Source organism: Lemur catta, chromosome 6 (genome assembly GCF_020740605.2).
Source record: "Lemur catta isolate mLemCat1 chromosome 6, mLemCat1.pri, whole genome shotgun sequence".
Classification (NCBI taxonomy): domain Eukaryota; kingdom Metazoa; phylum Chordata; class Mammalia; order Primates; family Lemuridae; genus Lemur; species Lemur catta.
Window position 1 is genome coordinate 97,892,581 of NC_059133.1, and position 19,367 is coordinate 97,911,947.

Genomic DNA, 19,367 nt, shown 5'->3' on the forward strand with positions numbered 1-19,367 from the left:
TACAGCAATTTCTGTGCCGCAGGACGTGCGGACTGACACGATGCTGCATCTCGGGCGCTTTGTCGTGAGGCTTCTCCGTTCTTGGTTTAGGGGCCTTCTCAGCACACGGGCCGACGTCTTTCGGGGAGAGACCGAGAAGTTTGCAGATTCTGCCATCTCTTTTGGGCCCCAGCTGTTAGTCCAGGAATATCCTTCTACCTTTTTATTCCAATAACCAAATCGAGCACACTCAGATTGGCATCCACGATGCAGCCCTGCACGGATGTGTGCTCCCGTTCTCCGGTTCTCCTTTGCCTGTAGCAGGAAGGCCCTCACTTGTGAGCCTGCTGACAGCTGTGGGCAAGACACCTGCTCCATGAGCAAACCTCGTCCATCGTTCGTACCATTGATTAGAACCACATGATCCTTCCATCCTTCACCCAGAGCTCCAGCAGCACTTCTGTGGCCATGTCCTTCTCCTGAAAGCTACTGAGCTTGCGTTCACTGTCTGCTTCCACGAGTTTCTGGCGGCCAGTGTCTGGGAAGGACACGTTTGGCTTCCTCTTGAAGGAGCTGATCACCTCCAAGGTGCCACAGAACAGGCATGAAATTGTCTTATTATTCTAAAAATAATTCCCATACCTGTAATTATGTTGCTTTTTGCATTCCTGATGTTGCTGTGCCCTTTTTTAGAAATTGGATTTGATGAAGGTTTGTCTATCTATTGGTCTTTTCAAGGAATCAGCTTTAGGGTTTATTGATAAAATCTATTTTTGTTTTATATTTTATTAATTTATGTTTTTATTTTTATATATGCACTCCTTCATACTTTGTGGTTATTCTGCTATTCTTTTAGTTTACTTAATGTAAGTCTTTTTTTAATAAATGAATATTAGAATCTGAATTTTTCTTTGGCCTTGATTGGTACATCTCACATATTTAAGATACAGTGCTCTCACGCTCCACACTGGGCTATATGGAATAGCCCATTGCTTCTGGGCTACAAATCAGAACAGCATGTTACTATGCCAAATACTGCAGGCAACTGGAACACATGGTAAGTATTTGTGTATCTAAACATAGAAAAGGTACAGTAAAAATACAGTACAAAAGATAAAAAACAGTACACCTGCACAGAGCACTTACCATGAATGGAGCTTGCAGGGCTGGAAGTTGCTCTGGGTGAGCCAGTGAGAGCATGTGAAGGCCTAGGACATCACTGTGCACTACTGTGGACTTTAAACACTGGACACTTAGGCTAAACTACATTTATAAAAAAAATCTTTTTCTTCAATAATAAATTAACACTAGCTTACTGTAACTTTTTTACTTTATGAACTTTTAATTTTTTTAGAACTTTTTGACACCTTTGTAATAACACTTAGTTTAAAACAAACATATTGTACAGCTGCAAATATTTAAAATATTTTCTTTCTTCGTATCTTTTCTCTATAAGCTTTTCTCAATTAATTTTTTTTAAAAACTTTTTTGTTAAAAACTAGGACATAAACACACACATTAGCCTAGGCCTACACAGGGTCAGGATCATCAGTGTCACCGTCTTCCATACCCATCCATACCTTGTCCCTCTGGAAGGTCTTCAGGGACAATGACATGCATGGAGCTGTCATCTCCTATCATAACAATGCCTTCTTCTGAATATCTCCTGAAGGACCTGCCTGAAGCTGTTTTCCAGTTAACTTTTTTCCTAATAAGTAGAGGAGTATACTCCAAAATAATAATAATAGTATAGTGTAATAAATACACAAACCAGTATATAGTCATTTATTATCATTGTCAAGTATTATGTACTTGTATATGCTATATTTGTTTTTTTTTTTTCTGAGACAAGGTCTAGCTCCATTGCCCAGGCTAGAGTGCAGTGCCATCATCACAGCTCACTGTAATCTCCAACTCCTGTGCTCAAGTGATCCTGCTTCAGCCTCCTGAGTTGCTGGGATTACAGGCACACATCACCATGCCTGGCTGATTTTTAATTTTTTTAAGAGATGGGGTCTTGCTATGTTGCCCAGGCTGGTCTCAAACTCCTGGGCTTAAGCGATTCTCCCAAAGTGCTGAGATGACAGGCGTGAGCCACTGCACCCAGCCCTGTATGTGCTATACTTTTATATAACTGCAGTGCAGTAGGTTTGTTTACACCAGCATCACCACAAACATATAAGTAACGTGTTGTGCTACGACATTATGACAGCTATGATGTCACTAGGCAATAGGAATTTTTCACCTCCATTATAATTTTACAGAACTACTGTTGTATATGCAGTCCATCATCGACTGAAATGTTGTTATGTGGAGCATGACTGTACTTTGCAGTTTCAGCTGTGAGTTATTCAGAAGAGTGACTTAAATCTTTTAAGTGGATAGATTTTGGAGGGGCTATTTATTGTTTTTATCGTTAATTTTTAATTTTGTTATATTGAAGTTGGAGAAGTTTTAGAATTTGTTCTTTGTGACTTAAATTGTGGCTAATTTTTGTGAATGTTTCTGATGCGTAAAAAGAATGTGTGGTTTTGCAATTTATAGGGTACAAATCTATCATTAATAGGTTATATGTGGTATTGTATTATTTAGATGTTCTTTACCCTTTCTTCTGTCTTGATCTATTTGTCATTTTCTACAAGCTCATTAAATCTCCCACTGTGTGTGTGTGTTTATTTTCTCCTTATAGTTCTATTAGTGTCTGATTGATACATTTCCAAACTATATTGTTAGGCTCATGTAGTTTTATGACTGTTATATATTCTTGATGAATTATACCTTTTACCAATGTCAAATCTCTCTCTTATTCTTATTTAATGCCTTTCAGCTAGAATTTTACTTCTGACATTGTTCTTATTACATATGCATTGAAAGCATTATCTGGTATTCCTTTTCCATACCTTTATTTTCATTCTCTTTAGGTCACTTTCTTTTACTGTATCTATTATAACGAGTTAGAGCTAGACTTCTCTTAATTAATTGATTAATTTATTTTTATTTCAGCATATTACGGGGGTACGAATGTTTAGGTTACATATATTGCCTCTGCCCCACCCAAGTCAGAGCTTCAAGTGTGCCCATCCCCTAGACAGTGCACAATGCACCCATTAGGTGGGAATATACCCATTCCCTCCTCCTCCTCCCACCAGCCTGACACCCAATGAATGTTACTGCCATATGTGCACGTTAAGGTTGATCAATTAATACCAATTTGATGGTGAGTACATGAGGTGCTTGCTTTTCCATTCTTGGGATACTTCTAGTAGAATGGGCTTCAGCTCTATCCAGGATAATACAAGAGGCACTAGATCACCATCGTTTCCTGTGGTTGAGTAGAACTCCATGGTATACATATACCAAATTTTATTAATCCACTCATGTATTGATGGGCACTTGGGTTGTTTCCACATCTTTGCAATTGTGAATTGTGCTGTTATAAACATTTGAGTGCAGATGTTTTTTTTTTTTTTTTTTTTTCCTTTGGGTAGATGCCTAGTAATGGGATTGCTGGATCAAATGGTGGTTTTACTTGTAGCTCTTTGAGGTATCTCCATATTACTTTCCATAGAGGTTGCACTAGTTTGCAGTCCCACCAGCAGTGTATGAGTGTTCCTATCTCTCTGCATCTACACCAACATTTATTGTTTTGGGACCTTTTGATAAAAGCCATGCTCACTGGACTTAAGTGGTATCTCATTGTGGCTTTGATTTGCATTTCCCTGATGATTAGAGATGTTGAGCATTTTTTTGTATATTTGTTAGCCATTGTCTTCTTTTGAGAAGTTTCTGTTCATGTCCTTTGGCCACTTTTTATTGGGGTTGTTTGTCTTTTTCTTGCTGATTTTTCTGAGTTCTACAGATTACACTTATCAGCCCTTTGTTGAATGTGTAGCATGTGAATATTTTTTCCCATTCTGTAGGTTGTCTGTTTGCTCCTGTGATAGTTTCCTTGGCTGTGCAGAAGCTTTTTAATTTGATCAGGTCCCAGTTTATTTATTTTTGTTGTTGCTGTGATTGCCTTTGGGGTCTTCCTCACAAATTCTTTCCCTAGGCCAATGTCTATAAGAGTTTTTCCAACATTTTCTTCTAGAATTCTTATAGTTTCACGCCTTAGGTTTAAGTCTGTTATTCACTGTGAGTTGATTTTTGTGAGAGGTGAGAGGTGTGGATCCTGTTTCAGTCTCCTACATGTGGCTATCCAATTTTTCCGGCACCATTTATTGAATAAAGATTCTTTTCCACAGTGTATGTTTTTGTCTGCTTTGTTAAAGATTAGATGGCTATATAAGGATGGTTTTATATCTGGGTTCTCAGTTCTGTTCCATTGGTCTACGTCTCTGTTCTTGTGCCAGTACCATGCTGTTTTAGTTATATAGCCTTGTAGTATAGCTTGAAGTCTGGTAAACTGATGCCTCTCAATTTGTTCCTTTTGCTTAAGATTGCTTTTGCTATATGGGGTCTCCTCTGGTTCCATACAAAGCGTAGAATTATTTTTTCTAGATCTGCGAAAGATGATGTTGGTATTTTAATAGATTATATTGCACCTGTGGATAACTTTGGGCAATACAGACCTTTTAGCAACGTTGATTCTGCTGACCCATGAGCATGGTATGGTTTTCCACCTGTTTACGTCTTCTGCTATTTCCTTCCTCAGTGTTTTGTAGTTCTCCCTATAGAGGTCTTTTACCTCCTTAATTAAATATATTCCTAGGTATTTTATTTTCTTTGTTGCTATTGTGAAGGATATTGAGAATTTGATTTGGTTCTCAGTTTGACTGTTGTTGGCCTATAGGAATGCCACTGATTTCTGTACATTGATTTTGTAACCTGAGACTTTGCTGAACTTTTTTATCAATTCCAGTAGTCTCTTGGCAGAATCCTTGGGGTTTTCTAGATATGAGGTCATATCGTCAGCAAAGAGTGAGAGTTTGACCTCTTCTGCCCCCATTTGTATGCCCTTGATTTCCTTCTCTTGTCTGATTGCTCTGGCTAGGACTTCCAGCACTATGTTGAACAGAAGTGGTAGAGGGGAACCTTGTCTGGTTCCAGTTCTAAGCGGGAATGCTTTTAGTTTTTCTCTGTTCAGTATAATGTTGGCTGTGGGTTTGTCATATATGGCTTTTATCATTTTAAGGTGAGTCCTGTCTATGCCTATTTTGTTAAGCATTCTTATCATAAAAGTGTGCTGAATTTTGTCAAATGCTTTTTATGCATTTATTGAGAGGATCATATGGTCTTTGTTTTTACTTCGATTTATGTGGTGAATTACATTTATAGATTTGGGTATGTTGAACCATCCCTGCATCTCTGGGATGAAGCCCACTTGGTCATGATGAATGATTTTTTTTGATAAGCACCTAAATTAGATTTGCTAGGATATTGTTGAGAATTTTTGCATCTATATTCATAAGGGATAGTGGTCTATAGTTTTCTTTTTTCGTTGTGTTCTTTCCTGGTTTTGGCATCAGGGTGATGTTGGCTTCAAAAAACGTGTTGGGGAAGATTCATTACTTCTTGATGTTGTGGAATAATTTCTGCAGGATAGGCACCAATTCTTCTTTGTAGGTCTGGTAAAATTTGGGTGTGAAACCATCTGGTCCAGGACTTTTCTTTTTAGGAAGGTTTTTTTATTGCTGCTTCAATTTCTGTACTTGATATTGGTCTGTTTAGGAATTCTATTTCTTCCTGATTGACCCTAGGGAGGCTGTGTGTTTCTAAGAATGTGTCCATTTCCTCCACATTTTCAAGTTTATGTGCATAGAAGTTTTTATAGTATTCATAGATGATATCTTGTGTTTCTGTGGTATCAGTTGTAATTTCTCCCTTTTCATTCCTAATTGAACTTATTAGAGTTCTTTCTTTTCTGCTTCTCATTAACCTAGCAAGCCAACATTAGAGTATCTCTTTTCATAGAGAAATTTAACTCATTTAATTTTTTTAGTAATGATTAATATCTTTCTTATTCCTGCCATTTTATTTTATTGTTCTAATTTCAATGTTCAGTGTTTTATTTTATTTTATTTATTTTATACTTTTGCCTTTCCTTCCCTTTGATAAATCGCTCAGGGCTTTTTTGTGGGTTTTCTTTGTCTACTTTTTTCTTCTAATGGTTTGGAGTGTACACATTCCATTTCTATTTTCCTAGTGGTTGACCTTTAAATACTTAACATCTGTACTTATACACACTTTTCACTTAGTTACGTATAGAGTTTAGATACTATCAATTTCTTCTCCCCAAACAAGAGAAGAATCTTAGCACAGTCTCATGTTTCTCATTCTTCCAGCATCTCACTTCCTACTTTGTTGAGATAATATGGGATTTTACTTCCAAATTGTTACTAATCTTTTGGACATTTTCCCTTAACAATTACTTAGACTTACTATAAACTTAGACTTACTATAATTTATTTGTTCATAACTCATAACTATATACTTTATAATTTTTAATTCATATTATTACTCTGCTCATTCTGCTTCTTTGATTCATTTTTCACTCTGTGGGAAAACATCCTTGTGTAATTGCTTGAAGGAAGGGTTATGTGGAGAAGCAAACTTTCTGGGTTCATATACTTCTGGAAATGTCTTTATTTTGCTTTGCCACTTCAGTGCTAATTAGACTGCATATAGGAGTCTAGGTTCAAAAATATATTTTACTTATAATTTTGAACATATTGTTTTCCAGTATGCACTTTTGTTGATTGGAAGTCTAATGCCAATTGATGCATTTCAAAGTAATTCACTTTTTCCTCTTTGGCAATATCTCTTATTTAAGAAACTGTCCTTTTGTGGTTCCACTCAAATTTTAAGATTTTTTTTTTCTATTTCTGAGAAAAATAACATTTGAATTTTGATATAAATTGCATTGAATTTGTACATCACTTTGGGCAGTATGGACATTTTTAACAATATTAATTCTTACAATCCATGAACATGGGATACCTTTTCATTTATTTGGTCGCCAACTATTTCTTTCATCAATGTTTTATTTAGTAGTTTTCAGTATATAGATTTTTCACCTTCTTAGCTAAATTTACTCCTAGGTATTTTATTTTGCTTTTGATGTTATTGTGAATGGCACTGATTTCTTAAATTCTTTTTCAGACAGTTCATTCTTAGTGTAAAGAAACACTACTGATTTTCGTTTGTTGATTTTGTATCCTGCAACTTTAGTGAACTCATTTATCAGTTCTAATAGTTTTTTTTTTTTTTCGGTAGAGTCTTAAGGGTTTTCTATGTATAAGTTCATGTCACTGGCAAATAGACACGATTTCACTTCTTCCTTTCTTATTTTGATGCCTTTTATTTCTTTTACTTGTCTAATTGCTCTGGCTAGAACTTCCAGTACTATGTCGAATAGAAGTGGTAAAACTGGGCACCATCTTGTCTTGTTCTTAATCTTAGAAGAAAAGCTTTCAACTTTTGCCCACTGAGTATGATGTTAGCTTTGGGCTTGTCATATATGGCCTTTATTGTGTTGTGGTACATTCCTTTATACCTAATTTGTTGAGAATTTTTATCATGAAGGGATGTTGAACTTTGTCACATGCTTTTTCTGAATTTATTGAGATGATCACATGGTTTTTGTTCTTCATTCTGTCAATGTGGTACATCATATTTATGGATTTGTGTGTGCTAAACCACCCTTGCATCTGGGTTTAAATTCCACTTGATCATGGTGAATAATCCTTTCAATGTGCTGTTGAATTCAGTTTGCTAGTATTTTGTTGAGGAATTTTGCTTTTATGTTCACCATGGATACTGGTCTGTAATTTTTGTTTCTTGTAGTGTCCTGGTCTGGCTTTGGTATTAGGGTAGTGCTGGCCTCATAAAATGAGTTGAAAAGTATTCCCTCCTTTTCATTGTTTTGGACTTCCCCCCTCCTTGAAACTTCTAGGATATTTTCTTTATTCTTGGTATTCTAAAAAGTCATCACAATGTGTCTAGTTAAGGGTCTTTTTGATTAACATATTCTGTACTTAGGAGGCCATTTCAATCTGAATGCTCATATCTTTATTTGATAATTCCTTTATTTCATTCTCTCCATTCCTTCTGTTCTTTCTGTCTGAAATTTCTATTACACAGACGGGATCTGTCTAGCTCTAAGTCTTAACTTTTATTTCATATTTTCTATTTCTTTGTCCTTTTGGATCTATGAGAGAATCCCCTACTTGATTTTTCAGCTTATTAGTTCACTCTTCAGCTGTGTCCATTCTGCTATATGTCTCATCTATTTTTTAAAAATATTTCAACAATTGTATTTTTTCCCCAAGTTCATGCTTTACTTTGCTCTTTTTAATGATGGCTGCTGCCTCCACTTCCTTCTCCTCCTTCTAATTTAACAGATGTGTTATGTTCTCCAATCTCCCTAAATATAAGAATTATATTTGTTTTCAAATCCTTTGGCTCTATGTATTCTTCTTCCTCCTCAGGTGTTCATTCATCTATTAGTTGAGTGTTGTGCCACTCTTTCTTGATGTTGGTTTTCCCCAAATACTTTGGGATTATTGTTGATTATTCTTTGTGATCGAGAACCTAGTTCACATCTTGGTGGATCAAATTCTCATCCCAGAAGCTTCTCTGGGGATCACAGAAGAAAGACAAGATGTGCTGCCAGGTGGACTGGGCAGGTAGCTTCTCTTTGAGGGTGGGTTCCCTGGGGGGCCCTGCTCTACCTCTCAGACCCCAAGAGCCCTGGGGTGTGATGCCAACTGCTGCTTTCAGCTTGTGAGCATTCACAAATGCTCTCCAATTGCAAGTCTCTGAGAAGCCAGCCTGGCCATGGCCTCAGGCCTCTCCTGTGCCTTGTATCCATTGACGCTGAGCTCGGGGAGCCCCTGGGCTGCTCTCACATCCTTCATGGTCCTCACTCATCCTCTTTGGTCATGGTGTGCTTTTCTCAGGTCTTGTTACTTTTTCAATCAAATCCCAACTGCTCTCCCCCATTTAGGAATTCCTCTCCTGTTTAGGAATTCCTCGATATTTGTGGTCCTCCAATAGCATTCTTTCATGCTTTTTCCCCCTAGCACTGCTAGGAATTTATTCTTTTAAAAAATACCTTCTTCCATTAAGGACTTTAAGAAAGGAGGGAAGATAGACTTATGTGTTCAGTCTGATATCTGTGTCCAACTCCCATATTCAAATGGGGCACAGGCCTAAGTGCTGTTAAATAGCTGCTTACAATGGCCCTGGGTTTTGATAGTTTATTATATGAGGGAGGGAACCTGCCATTTTGATATTTTAAGCAAATGATGATACTTGGGCTTGGGTATGGGGGAAGGGTTCTGTAGAACATGCTGAAGGTGGGGTTATCAGATAGAGAGTCCCTGGACCCTCTGGAAAGGGAACCCAGGGAAGAAGAAAGGGCTCGCTGCTTCTTCTAGCACCATAGTATGTAGAAAATATGAGCTGGAAGGGACTTGACAAGTCATTTGGTCAAGGGATAAGTAGCTGTCATCTATCATCCACCAGCCCGGGACTAGATGTGGGTCCCAGAGCTGTGGGCTGTGATGAGCAGGAAGGTGAGAAGGACAAAGTCTGAGGTAGACCCAGGGGGTCACCACGAGCCAGAGGAGAAAGGACAGGCAGGCTGTGGCTGCTCACTCAGGGGCAGGCACGAGACACATCCTCTTCCCCAGTCACACATGAGGCTGGTGGCCTTCCAGCAAGCGTGAGCACTCATGGCTGGCTTAAATGAGGATGACGCTCAGCGCATGTGGACATAGGCCCCCCCCTCCGCCCCCAGCAAATAGCACAGACACTTGCAGAGTGATCACTGAGGCTCACAGAAGTTAGATGTCTTGCTCAAGGTCATAAAGTCAGCATGACACCAGCTTGGCTTTGAGCCTGTTCAGATGCCAAACCGGGATGCTTTTAGTATGTGACTTCGGGTGGTTACCAGCAGGGTCTGTGTCCAGCCAGCTGCTCCATGGGAAGTTATCATAAACGGCAATGAAACGTATGGCTCCCTAGTCCGGGAGAAGAGAGCCACATGCATCTCCTCCCTTCTCACTCGCCTGGAGAGGGCTCCCTCTTATTCTACAGCAGGCCACCAGGCAGCGCCACACAGGCGTGCATGTGTGCACTCGCGTCCTTGAGACCCACCTGAAGAGGAGCAGCACAGCCTGGGGGAAGGTCTGAAAGTTGTTGTTCCGGTTGATCTCTGTGGTGTCATTCAGGGCAATTTTTCCAAACACCTAGCAGAGGGAAGGAAGAGGTATTCGGTGACCTGTGGACAGAGGGGGTCCTAATTTCCCACCATTGTTCAGTGGTCACTCTGGGACTGGCTGGCCTATAAGCTGAACAGAGTTACCTGATGTGATCTGGCGGGCACCTGCTGCCCCACCCAGCCTGACCCCAACCTCCACCCTGGACAAGTGTCCACAGCCCTCAAGGAAGGGTCCCTGTGGCCTGGTGGGAGCTGGGGCTGAGAGCAGGTGCACGCAGAGACCTGGACCTGCTTCAGTGCAGGGAGTGTGCTGGCCTTTTCTTTGTCATTTCAGCTCCATATGCCCAAGCACTATTCCAAATTTAGTCCTTGCATTTTGGAGTGATACACAGTGAGAGATCTGGGGCTTGGGCAAACTTAATTCATCCTGGAAATTAGAAGCCTCCTTTTTCCCCCCGGCCTTTTAAAGCTATGCTTTTCTTAGAAAGTGCTACCCTTCATCGGGCGTCATGGTAGCTCTTATATTTCAATAGATTTTTGCTTATGAACCTTTGGGTCTTTCTTTAATGAGCAAGCACGGGACATTGCTGAAGGAGGTGCTGAGGAAGAGCTCCAGGCTAGTGCGTCTGCCAAGGCTGAGCTTGGGCGGAGGAGAGGCTGGAGAGCTCTGGCTGTGGGGAGAGGGTGCAGTGGGCACTGGGAGGGGGCCCGGGAATCTGCTGCATGCTCGATGGGGCAGAGTCTGCCTTCATTTGTTCGTTAGTTCATTCCTTCCTTCCCTCTTTCCTTCTTCCTCCCCCCTCTCCCCCTCTCAGTCACTAGCTTCTTCTGAATGACACTGGTTGGGGGTTGTTCTCAGGCCAATGAGGCCTGGACAAAGAGGGGACGCTGCTCAGACACACCTTGCTGGGTCGCTACTGAGGTCTGCTGCATAATCCTCCACGGCTTTCCTCCAAGAGTAGAGCCCCGGCCTGGGGCCTGGGGAGGGAAGGCCTCCGGGCTGTGCTTGGCCACCCCCCTGCTAGCTAGGGGATGTCCCTTTGGGGTATGTTCTAATTCCTGCGACACTCTGGGCCTCAGAAGATGTAAGAGGAGGGAGAGGGACAGTCAGGAACAAGAGGGAGAAGCCAGGGAGGAGGGTGGCAGGAACGCAGCGTGGGAACCGGACCCGGCGCCGGGAGAGCCCCTCCTACCTGCATCCCGATCACGGCGTAGATGAAGAACAGCATCACGATCAGCAGGGCCACGTAGGGCAGGGCCTGGAAGGAAGCGCCCGAGGCTGCGGTGAGGCTGCAGCACACAGGCTGCCGTGTCCCCAGCTCTGCAGCCATCAGTGGCTGCTGGCTTTGGGCGGGGGGCACTTCCAAGAGCCCCGCAGAAGTACTGGGCACCTGGGAGAGGGCCTGAGAGATGGGCACTGGCTTCTCATTCTAGCTCGGTTTCAAACGCTGGCTGCAGAGTCACGGGCATGGTGTGATATTCGGCAAAACAAGCATGCAGTAGAGAACCTGGGCTATCGCACTCGGGGGTCTGGACACGCAAGGAGAAAGCCATGGAGGATGCCACCAAGCTGACAGGGGGGCCGGAGGAGGCAGGCCACACCTTTTCTTTACACACCTAAGTCTTGTTCCACTAGTTGTAGTGAGCAGGGGTTGCTACTGTAATTAAAACATTTAATAAGGAAACATTTTAAAGAAAGATGATGGGCTCAAATTCTATGTATTCCACTTTTTAGCTACAGAGGCGAGGGCATATTACTTAATTTCTCTGAGCTGCCTCAGTTTCCTCATCTGGAAAATGGAAATAATAGTTAATTTTCAGGGGTTTTGTGGAGCTTAAATGATTGAAGGGCAACACCTTGCAGAGGTGGGCTCCATACATTTGGGGAGGCGGTGCCAGCTTTCGCCGCCAGATGGCGCTGCGGGACCACCCGGAACTCCGCCCCGCGCGGCCTCGCAGCGCCCAGGCCGGGAACGGCGGGAGAGGGGCGGCGGGGCGCGTGCGGCCGCGGCCCCCCGGGGCTGCTCCCATTAGTGCCCGCGATTCCCACTCTCCAGAGCCCCCGGCTGCGCGGGGCGGTCAGCCTGCACCCCGCCGGGGCGGTGGGCGGATAGGCGCGGCCAGGCCGGGCCCCTGAGTGCTGGCCCGGCGGCGTCCCGGGCGGGCTGCGCTGGGACGGGGCACCCTGCCCTGGCGGAGCCGCGGCCACCGGCGCACCTGCAGCGGGGCCCGGCCGCGTGCGCCAGCCCGAGGCACGCTGGCCGGGGCGGGGGACGCGGGCGGCCACTCGTCCCTGCTGGTCTTGGGAGCGGCGCCTCGGCGGGCAGCGCGCCCGGGCAGCGCGACGCCGCGTCTGGGCCTTTCCGCACGCATCTCCAGGCGCTCCAGTGGCCCGGCGGCCTCGCGTCTCTTTACCGCCACGCTAAGCATCCCTCAGGGCCGGCCGGGCCGAGCACGGGTCGGCTTTCCGGGCGGAAGCAAGGGCCGAGGAACGGGAGCGGGCCACGGGGGGCAGCTGTCCTGCGCCCGCGGGAGGGGACCGCTCTCCTGGGCGCGGTGACACCGGCGCGAGCTGGGCCGGGACGGAAACGCGCGGGCAGGGCTGCTGAAAGGCCGCGGGGCGAAACGGGGGGCCCGATTCTGACCACTGGAGGGGCCATGGCGGTCACCAGACTGTCCGGGCGGCGGTTTCCAGGTTTGTTCCCTACCACAGAACCCCTTCGCCCAGTACGTTCTTGCCGAAAAGTACAAAAATGAGACAAGACAGAGCCTTTCAGCACCCCTCTCCCGCCCACCCTCGGGAAGTCGGGGCTTCCAGGAGCGGGAGCCTGCCCGCGGGCCTGGGCCCCCATTCTGGAAGGCGCAGCCGGCTGCACCCACGTGGGCGCCCTGCCCTGCGCTCCGGCTCGCCCGGCCAGGGGCCCAGGGGCAGCGGGAGCCGTCGTGGAGGTCCCCCCCGCCCCGCTACCTGGAAGGACTTGATGAAGGTCCACAGCAGGGTCCGGATGCCCTCCCCGCGGCTCAGCAGCTTCACCAGGCGCATGACCCGGAAGAGGCGAAAGAAGGTGATGGAGATGCGGGAGTTCTCCTCTGCGTTCTGGAACCCATCGGCAACAGGAGGTGCAGTTAGCCCCGCCAGAGGGGTGGGCCAGAGGGGTGGGCCCGCCCAGAGAAACAGCCCTCAGTGGGGGAGGCAGGCCAGGGAGGGGGCTCGCTGCACTAGACCCGTCCCGGCCCAGGAGGAGGGCAGCCGCCCACACCCAGCCTGGTGGTCTCCGCCGAGCCAAGCTGTGTCCAGGCCCCTGAGCTGCTCCAGGCCCCATTTTTCTATTCTCCCCTCTTCCCCTTCATTCCTAATTCTTAGTGCCCTGGACGGGCAGCAGAAGATTCCACGAGGAACTTCCATGTGCTTTGGAATCTTCTAGGCCCAAAGACAGCTGCCCTTGGAGCCTTGACTCTGCCATGGTGTGGCAGAAGCAGCCCCCACCCCCGTCCCATCTGGCATGGCTGAGGGTCCTGCGTCCTGAGTGGGACCTGGCTCTCTGCAAAGAAGCTGGCTGGGGGTGGCCTCTCTCTTGGCCCTAGGTGTGCTCACACGCGGGGGTCCTGGTGGGCAGGGCGGGCTGCCCACGGAAGGATCTCACGCCCTGGCTGCTCAGGACTCCAGCATGTCTTGGGTCACCTCCTTCTACTTCCCACAGCCTCTGTCCCAAAGGGACTCCGAGGAGGGCTGGGGAGGGCGCGCTCAGTGCTGCAGGAGGACCTGCAGGGCTTGCTCTGTCACTGTCGTTCCTACTCCCCGTGCCCTGGGGCCTCCAGGAGGCTCGAACCCTCTCCAGACTGCACAAGACCCTGGAAGAGGTAGGGGCCAGGGGACAGGGGAGGGGAAGAGAGGCTGTCCTAGACAAGTCTGGGCCCTGACACGTGAGCACCAAGGGGTCCTGCTTAGGGTGGGCCGTCTCCCTCAGCGAGCCCTGTTGGGGGCAGAACGGAGGCCGGTGCCCGCTGAGTGGACTGTGATGCTTGGGCTGCCGAGGCTGCCCTGGAGGAGTCTGGGGGCTTGGACACGTGCCTGGCCAGGGCTCAGGGGCAGGACAGGCTGCCCTGTCAGTCTCTGCCACCAGACCTGAGAACAACATGACCCACTGCCCCCTCGGCCCCTCTCCTGCCCATGCCTGCCTGGCAGGGGCTAACCCACCGGGGAGCCACTGCCACCACCCCAGGGCTAGTGCAGCTTACCCAGCCCTGCCGGCACCAGGAGAGAACGGACCCTTGCAGCTTCCTGTTACTGTTCCATCCACTGGGGCCATCTGGGCCCTCCCTGCTCCTCGTGTCAATTCTCCTCTTGCCTTATTTTTCATTATTTCCAGGTCAGACCCTCCCTGGAAACACCCATACCTCATCTACACCCCCTGGAATCCCCAGGAGCACTAAAGCCGCAAGGGCTCCCACAGGCCCTTCCACTCTAACGCCATGGCCTGCCGTGGCCGTTCCTGCTGTGGCTTCAGCAGGCTCATCCCCTCACGTGCAGGGTGGGAGCATGAGGGACGCAGGGAGGCCCAGAGGCTGCGTTTCCACGTCAGCGTGCCTGCCCTGCACGGAGACCAAGCCAGGTCTCTCCTGGTTTTCAGACCCTCCAGATAGGAGAAGACAACATATTTCTTATATTTCAAACTCAGAACTGCCTTGGTTCCTCATAGGGCTCCCAAGGCAGGGGACAGACTGGTGGTGTTGGGCCTGCTCCGTGGATGCCCGGGGGGTTGGGTCGTGAGCAGCCCTGCCCTGCGTCCCGGCCCTGCCTGGAGTCCCTGATGCCCTTAACCTCTGCATTTCTATCCCCCGTTTCTGCTGGAGATTCTATTTTCACTTCTTAAAAGGAGGCAGTGTTCCCCCAGGGGAGGACACAGAGGTGGCTTAGGGTTTTCTAACTCAGCTGTCAGTTCTACCATGTTCTGGAAAGGACAAAAAAGGAGAAAGAACAAGCTTAAGTGGGGAACTTCAGCTGTGAGTGTCACGAATTTGAGAAGCTGGTGCCACAGGGGCCTCTGCATCTGCTGGGTTAAAAAACAAAACCAACCAAACAAACAAACAAAAAAAATTGTGCACACCAAAATCCAGGCGTGCAGTTTGAATTTCACTCTGCTGTTCAGAACCCTCCACAGATGCTGCAGTTTCCTCATGCTGCTCGCGAAGGGGAATAAACACATTGCCATTTGGACACTAATTTCCTCTAATAAACACAATGACAATGCAGAGCAGCAGCAGATCCAAACTGCTGTGGCTGTGACCCGGGGTAGAGTACCCCCAGGGTGGCCTTCCGGCAGTCTGGGTGGGCTGCCTTGGGGCATACCACCAACCTGCCAAATCTTGCCTCCACCCTGCTGGATTCTGGGGTGCAGGGAATCAACCCACTGGTCCTGTTAAAAGCTCGCATTTAACGATGTTTGAAATGTGTGACCACAGCCTTTTGGAGGAGGCTGTTCCAAGGAGACTTCAAGGTCACACTGAGTGGCATCAGGGGAGCCAAAGCGAATCACAGACTCCTACACCAGGAGTGGCCCTATCAACTGAACTTGTTTTTCTCCTTCCAGCCTGCTTCAGAAAAGCAGCTATAGTCTAATTTTAAAGAACTTCAGGAATTTAGAAAAATGCAAGGGGAACATGGTTGGAGTGCCTGGAAATTCAACCACGCTCTCAGTATCAAAGCCCAGCTTAAACCTTTTATGTGGCCTTACGCTTGGAGAACAGGGAGGCTAGTGGCTGCAGATGTCGGTTAGTAGGAAGCCATCGTCTACCCTGTGTCTCCTGGCTGGATCACTTCTCTCCTCCCTCCTTTCCCTGGAGGCCCCTACCACGGCTGTCATTGGCACCCTCTGCAAATTTCCCACATCAGATTAAGGTTAGAGGCTTTAGCCAGTGGAGTCCTTGGGGTGTCTAACAGGAAAGGGCTCTAGGGTCCAATTCTCTCCCAGTGGTTTGTTCGATAGTCAAGGTCGCGGTGAATCACCACCCAAAGGGAAGCTTCGGGAGGTGAAAGAACACTACTGCACACACAGCACCTGCACACGAGACCGGGACAGGCAGGCAAGGCACACGATAGACACAGTGGCCGCATGCAACGAGAGCCAGGCGGGCTCCGGGAGACTGGAGGTTGGGGCAGGGAGGGTGGGGTGCTTGAGGGGGTCACAGAAGCTGGGAGTGTGGTTGGGGGTTTGGTCTTACCATAGAGGGAGAGCATTGGGTATGTTCAGCTGGCTTTAAAGAAAGGCAGATAGAGATAAGCTGTAATGAGTCCCCACGAAGATGCCTGCTATTCTAGTCTTGGCTAACACAGGAGCAACACGGTGGCAGGACAGGGCAAAAGGAAACAAGTGAAAAGAGCACAGAAGCGTGGGCCTGGCAGGTGCTGGGTCGTCCTGTGAGTGTAGGCTCCGTGTTACTGGGTCCCACATGTCATAAGGAGCCATAGGCATTCTCCTGCCTGTGCCGTCCTGGCCACAAATTTAGTAACTTGCACCCATTGCAGATGAGCAGATGAAGCCCTCAAGATTTTGTGGATGGAGGCTTTGTTTTTTTTTTTTTAAATTAGCCTAAGATAACCCTGAGGGCCTGTGCTTCATGCCCCTTAGCATCCGCAGGAAGGGCCAGCTGAAGGACAGAGGCCTTGCTGGCCCCAGTGCCTGTCCCTGCCCACACATACTCACGCAAAGCAGCCCAAGGGCAGCGGCCCCACAGGGGTAGGGGAAGACAGGACCTCAGGAGGTGGCCTCAACCCCTCGGCACGGGGCTGGTTGTCACAGCCGAGGCTCAGGTAGGAGGTGGTCTAGCTCATCTAGCCTATGGTGTGGGGAGCCCTGGCCACGGGCATGGAATAATGAATGCTGGATTGTTTTTGAAGCATGAAGGCTCCGCACACAGTTTAGGATGTTATTAGCACCCCAACGAGCTGTTCTCACGGGGCTGACTGCTGAACTCATTTTGGCATAGGAGCCGAGAGATGGGCTGCAGGTGGGCACCCCAGGCCCACCGCCCCCAGGGCCCTGAGCCTGTGTCCAGGAAGGCGGCCCTGCTCCTTGGGCTCAGCCACTGACTGATCTGGACTCAGTTGTTAACTCTTCCTACAAACTCGTGACTTGGCTTTTACCCTCCGTTTTCAGATGTTGCTCTTGTGTTTCTGTTTTTAACGTACAAACAAGAAAAATGTATAATGGAATTTTTGAAGGATGGAAATGTGCACAATTAGACAGTTGCTTGCAGCCTGAAATATTTCTTTGGCAAAAGATTTCTCAGCAAATTCTTTTCTTTTTTCGCATAGCAAGTTGGTAGGATGTCCTTTTTGGGGAATGGTGGAGATGTAGGTTAAGGTGAGGGAAGAGGAAAAAAGGGACACTTCTCTGGTCATTTGCAGAACATTCTAGATCTAGATCTCTAAGTCTCAGTTTCTGCTTCATGAGGCTTACCAGGTTGCCAGGTCAATCCACATGCCTGGAGGTGTCGGGTCACTAGGATTTGGCTACTGGGGCAAGATTGAACACAGAAATGGACACAGACACACACACACACGTGCGCACACACACGGGAAACTTCTTGTCAAAGCACCGAAAGCTCTTTTCCGCTGGCACGTGACAGTGCTCAGCACGTCCTCTGGCATCTTCCTGCCCCCTGGCTGGTCCAGTGCTTGGGCTCCTGTGTCAGTGGATAAGGAGCTCTGTGTTTCTGGGCATCGGGGGACGTGGGAGGGCTGCAGGGAGGCCACCTACACTGTGCAGAGTGCCAGGGCACGCGGCAGGGTTCCCGGGACACTTGGCCATTGCTCTCCTCTTGGGTCCACCCCGAAAACTGTCACAGCTGCTCATGACTTCTAAGAACTCTGGGCAAATGCCTGAAGGTCTTCTGGGTCAATGCCATCTTGAACAGGACCCAAATGGAGACATGTCTGAGAACTGACCTGGGCTTACCTGGCCTGACTGAACCAACCTCTAGCCATTTAGAAAAATGAACTATTTGTTTCATTTCACTTCTTAAACATTCAGGATCCTTCATTTAGGATTTGGAAACATTTACCTTAACTGTCTTTTGTTGCTTTTTATCCTTTGATAGCTCCCATTTAAGATCTCATCTATTTAAATGACATTTTACTTCAAGATTTAGCATTAGGTCTGTTCTAGGAACCTGGGTGATACTTTATGGCTGTAAGAACGTGTACTAGGCGAGTGCCCCTTACGGCACCCTCCCTCCGCGGCGGCAGACAAGGGTCGGGAGCAGGCGTGGGGGCGAGCGTGGCCGGGGCTCTCTGGGGTCTCTGCGCCGGGTTCCCCGGCTCAGGGAGTGGCAGTTCTCGCAGACCCTCACTTTAGAAAAGTCTAGAGACTCAGGTTAACTGCCGCTGCTCAGAGGGCACCGCCGATGTGCACGGCCACGCTGCCTGTGACGCGAGGGGCCTGTTCTCACGCCAGGAGCTGAGTTTACCCGAGCCCTGGTCTCAAAAACGAGTAACCGTTCGCAGTAAAACCGTAAAGCAATCCCTGAGCGGTCTCTCTGCGGGACGACGGAGGAAGCCTAAGACACGGCCGGCCGGCCGGGCACCGGGGGTCCACCGTGCACCGGACAGGTCCCAGGTGGCCCCACACGGCCGTCTGAGTCTGCCCTTCCCAGCTGCAAGCGCGGCCCCCGTGAGCCGGAAGTGGAGCCGGACATCGCGGCACCCCCGGCTCAGCACTTTTAGCCCAGAGACACGTCTATGCTGTTTGGTACTCTCCTTAGATACCTACCTTGAGAGACCGCCTAGCATATGCTACCTACTTTTGGATCTACATTCAGAATTGCTTGGTAGCCTGGAATATCGGGGGGGTTGATCTCTGACCTTTTCCCAGGTTTGCTCCCAGTTCCCTTGAGTTAGTTTATAGTTTCCCCATCTGTGGTCTTCTTGGGGGAAGAAAGGGTCGTAAGAGTCCCTGAAGACCTTTGCCTCGCGAGCCGCGGAGACCCCGAGTCCTCCTACAGGAGCCAGCAGAGCCGCTTGCCTAACCCGAAGGCTCTGGCTGGGTTTTAGTACGGTCGTCTCCACTCACGGTAGGCACGGAGTAAATTTTTGAGCAGCCAGTTCCTTCATCTTTGTTTTCTGAAGATGTGGTAATTTTTAAGTATTTCATGATATTGGGGCAATTAATTTATTCATGCAATTGAAATAAATGAAATGAGGTTATTATTCCATATCTGAGGC

General features: G+C 47.7%; 1 protein-coding gene across 2 annotated transcripts in view; it reads right to left on the reverse strand.

Moving 5' to 3' along the window:
* CACNA1C (calcium voltage-gated channel subunit alpha1 C) overlaps window positions 1–19,367 on the reverse strand; it is a 581,627-nt gene that overhangs the window by 26,690 nt on the left and 535,570 nt on the right. The window contains exons 32-35 of one of the 2 annotated variants that reach the window (XM_045554647.1): window positions 16,367–16,399; window positions 13,113–13,241; window positions 11,338–11,403; window positions 10,081–10,172 (exon numbers count right to left, since the gene is read on the reverse strand). In XM_045554647.1, coding sequence (XP_045410603.1) covers window positions 10,081–10,172; window positions 11,338–11,403; window positions 13,113–13,241; window positions 16,367–16,399 — 320 coding nt within the window. The remainder of the gene's footprint in view (window positions 1–10,080; window positions 10,173–11,337; window positions 11,404–13,112; window positions 13,242–16,366; window positions 16,400–19,367) is intronic. The other variant, XM_045554646.1, reaches the window with a different exon arrangement.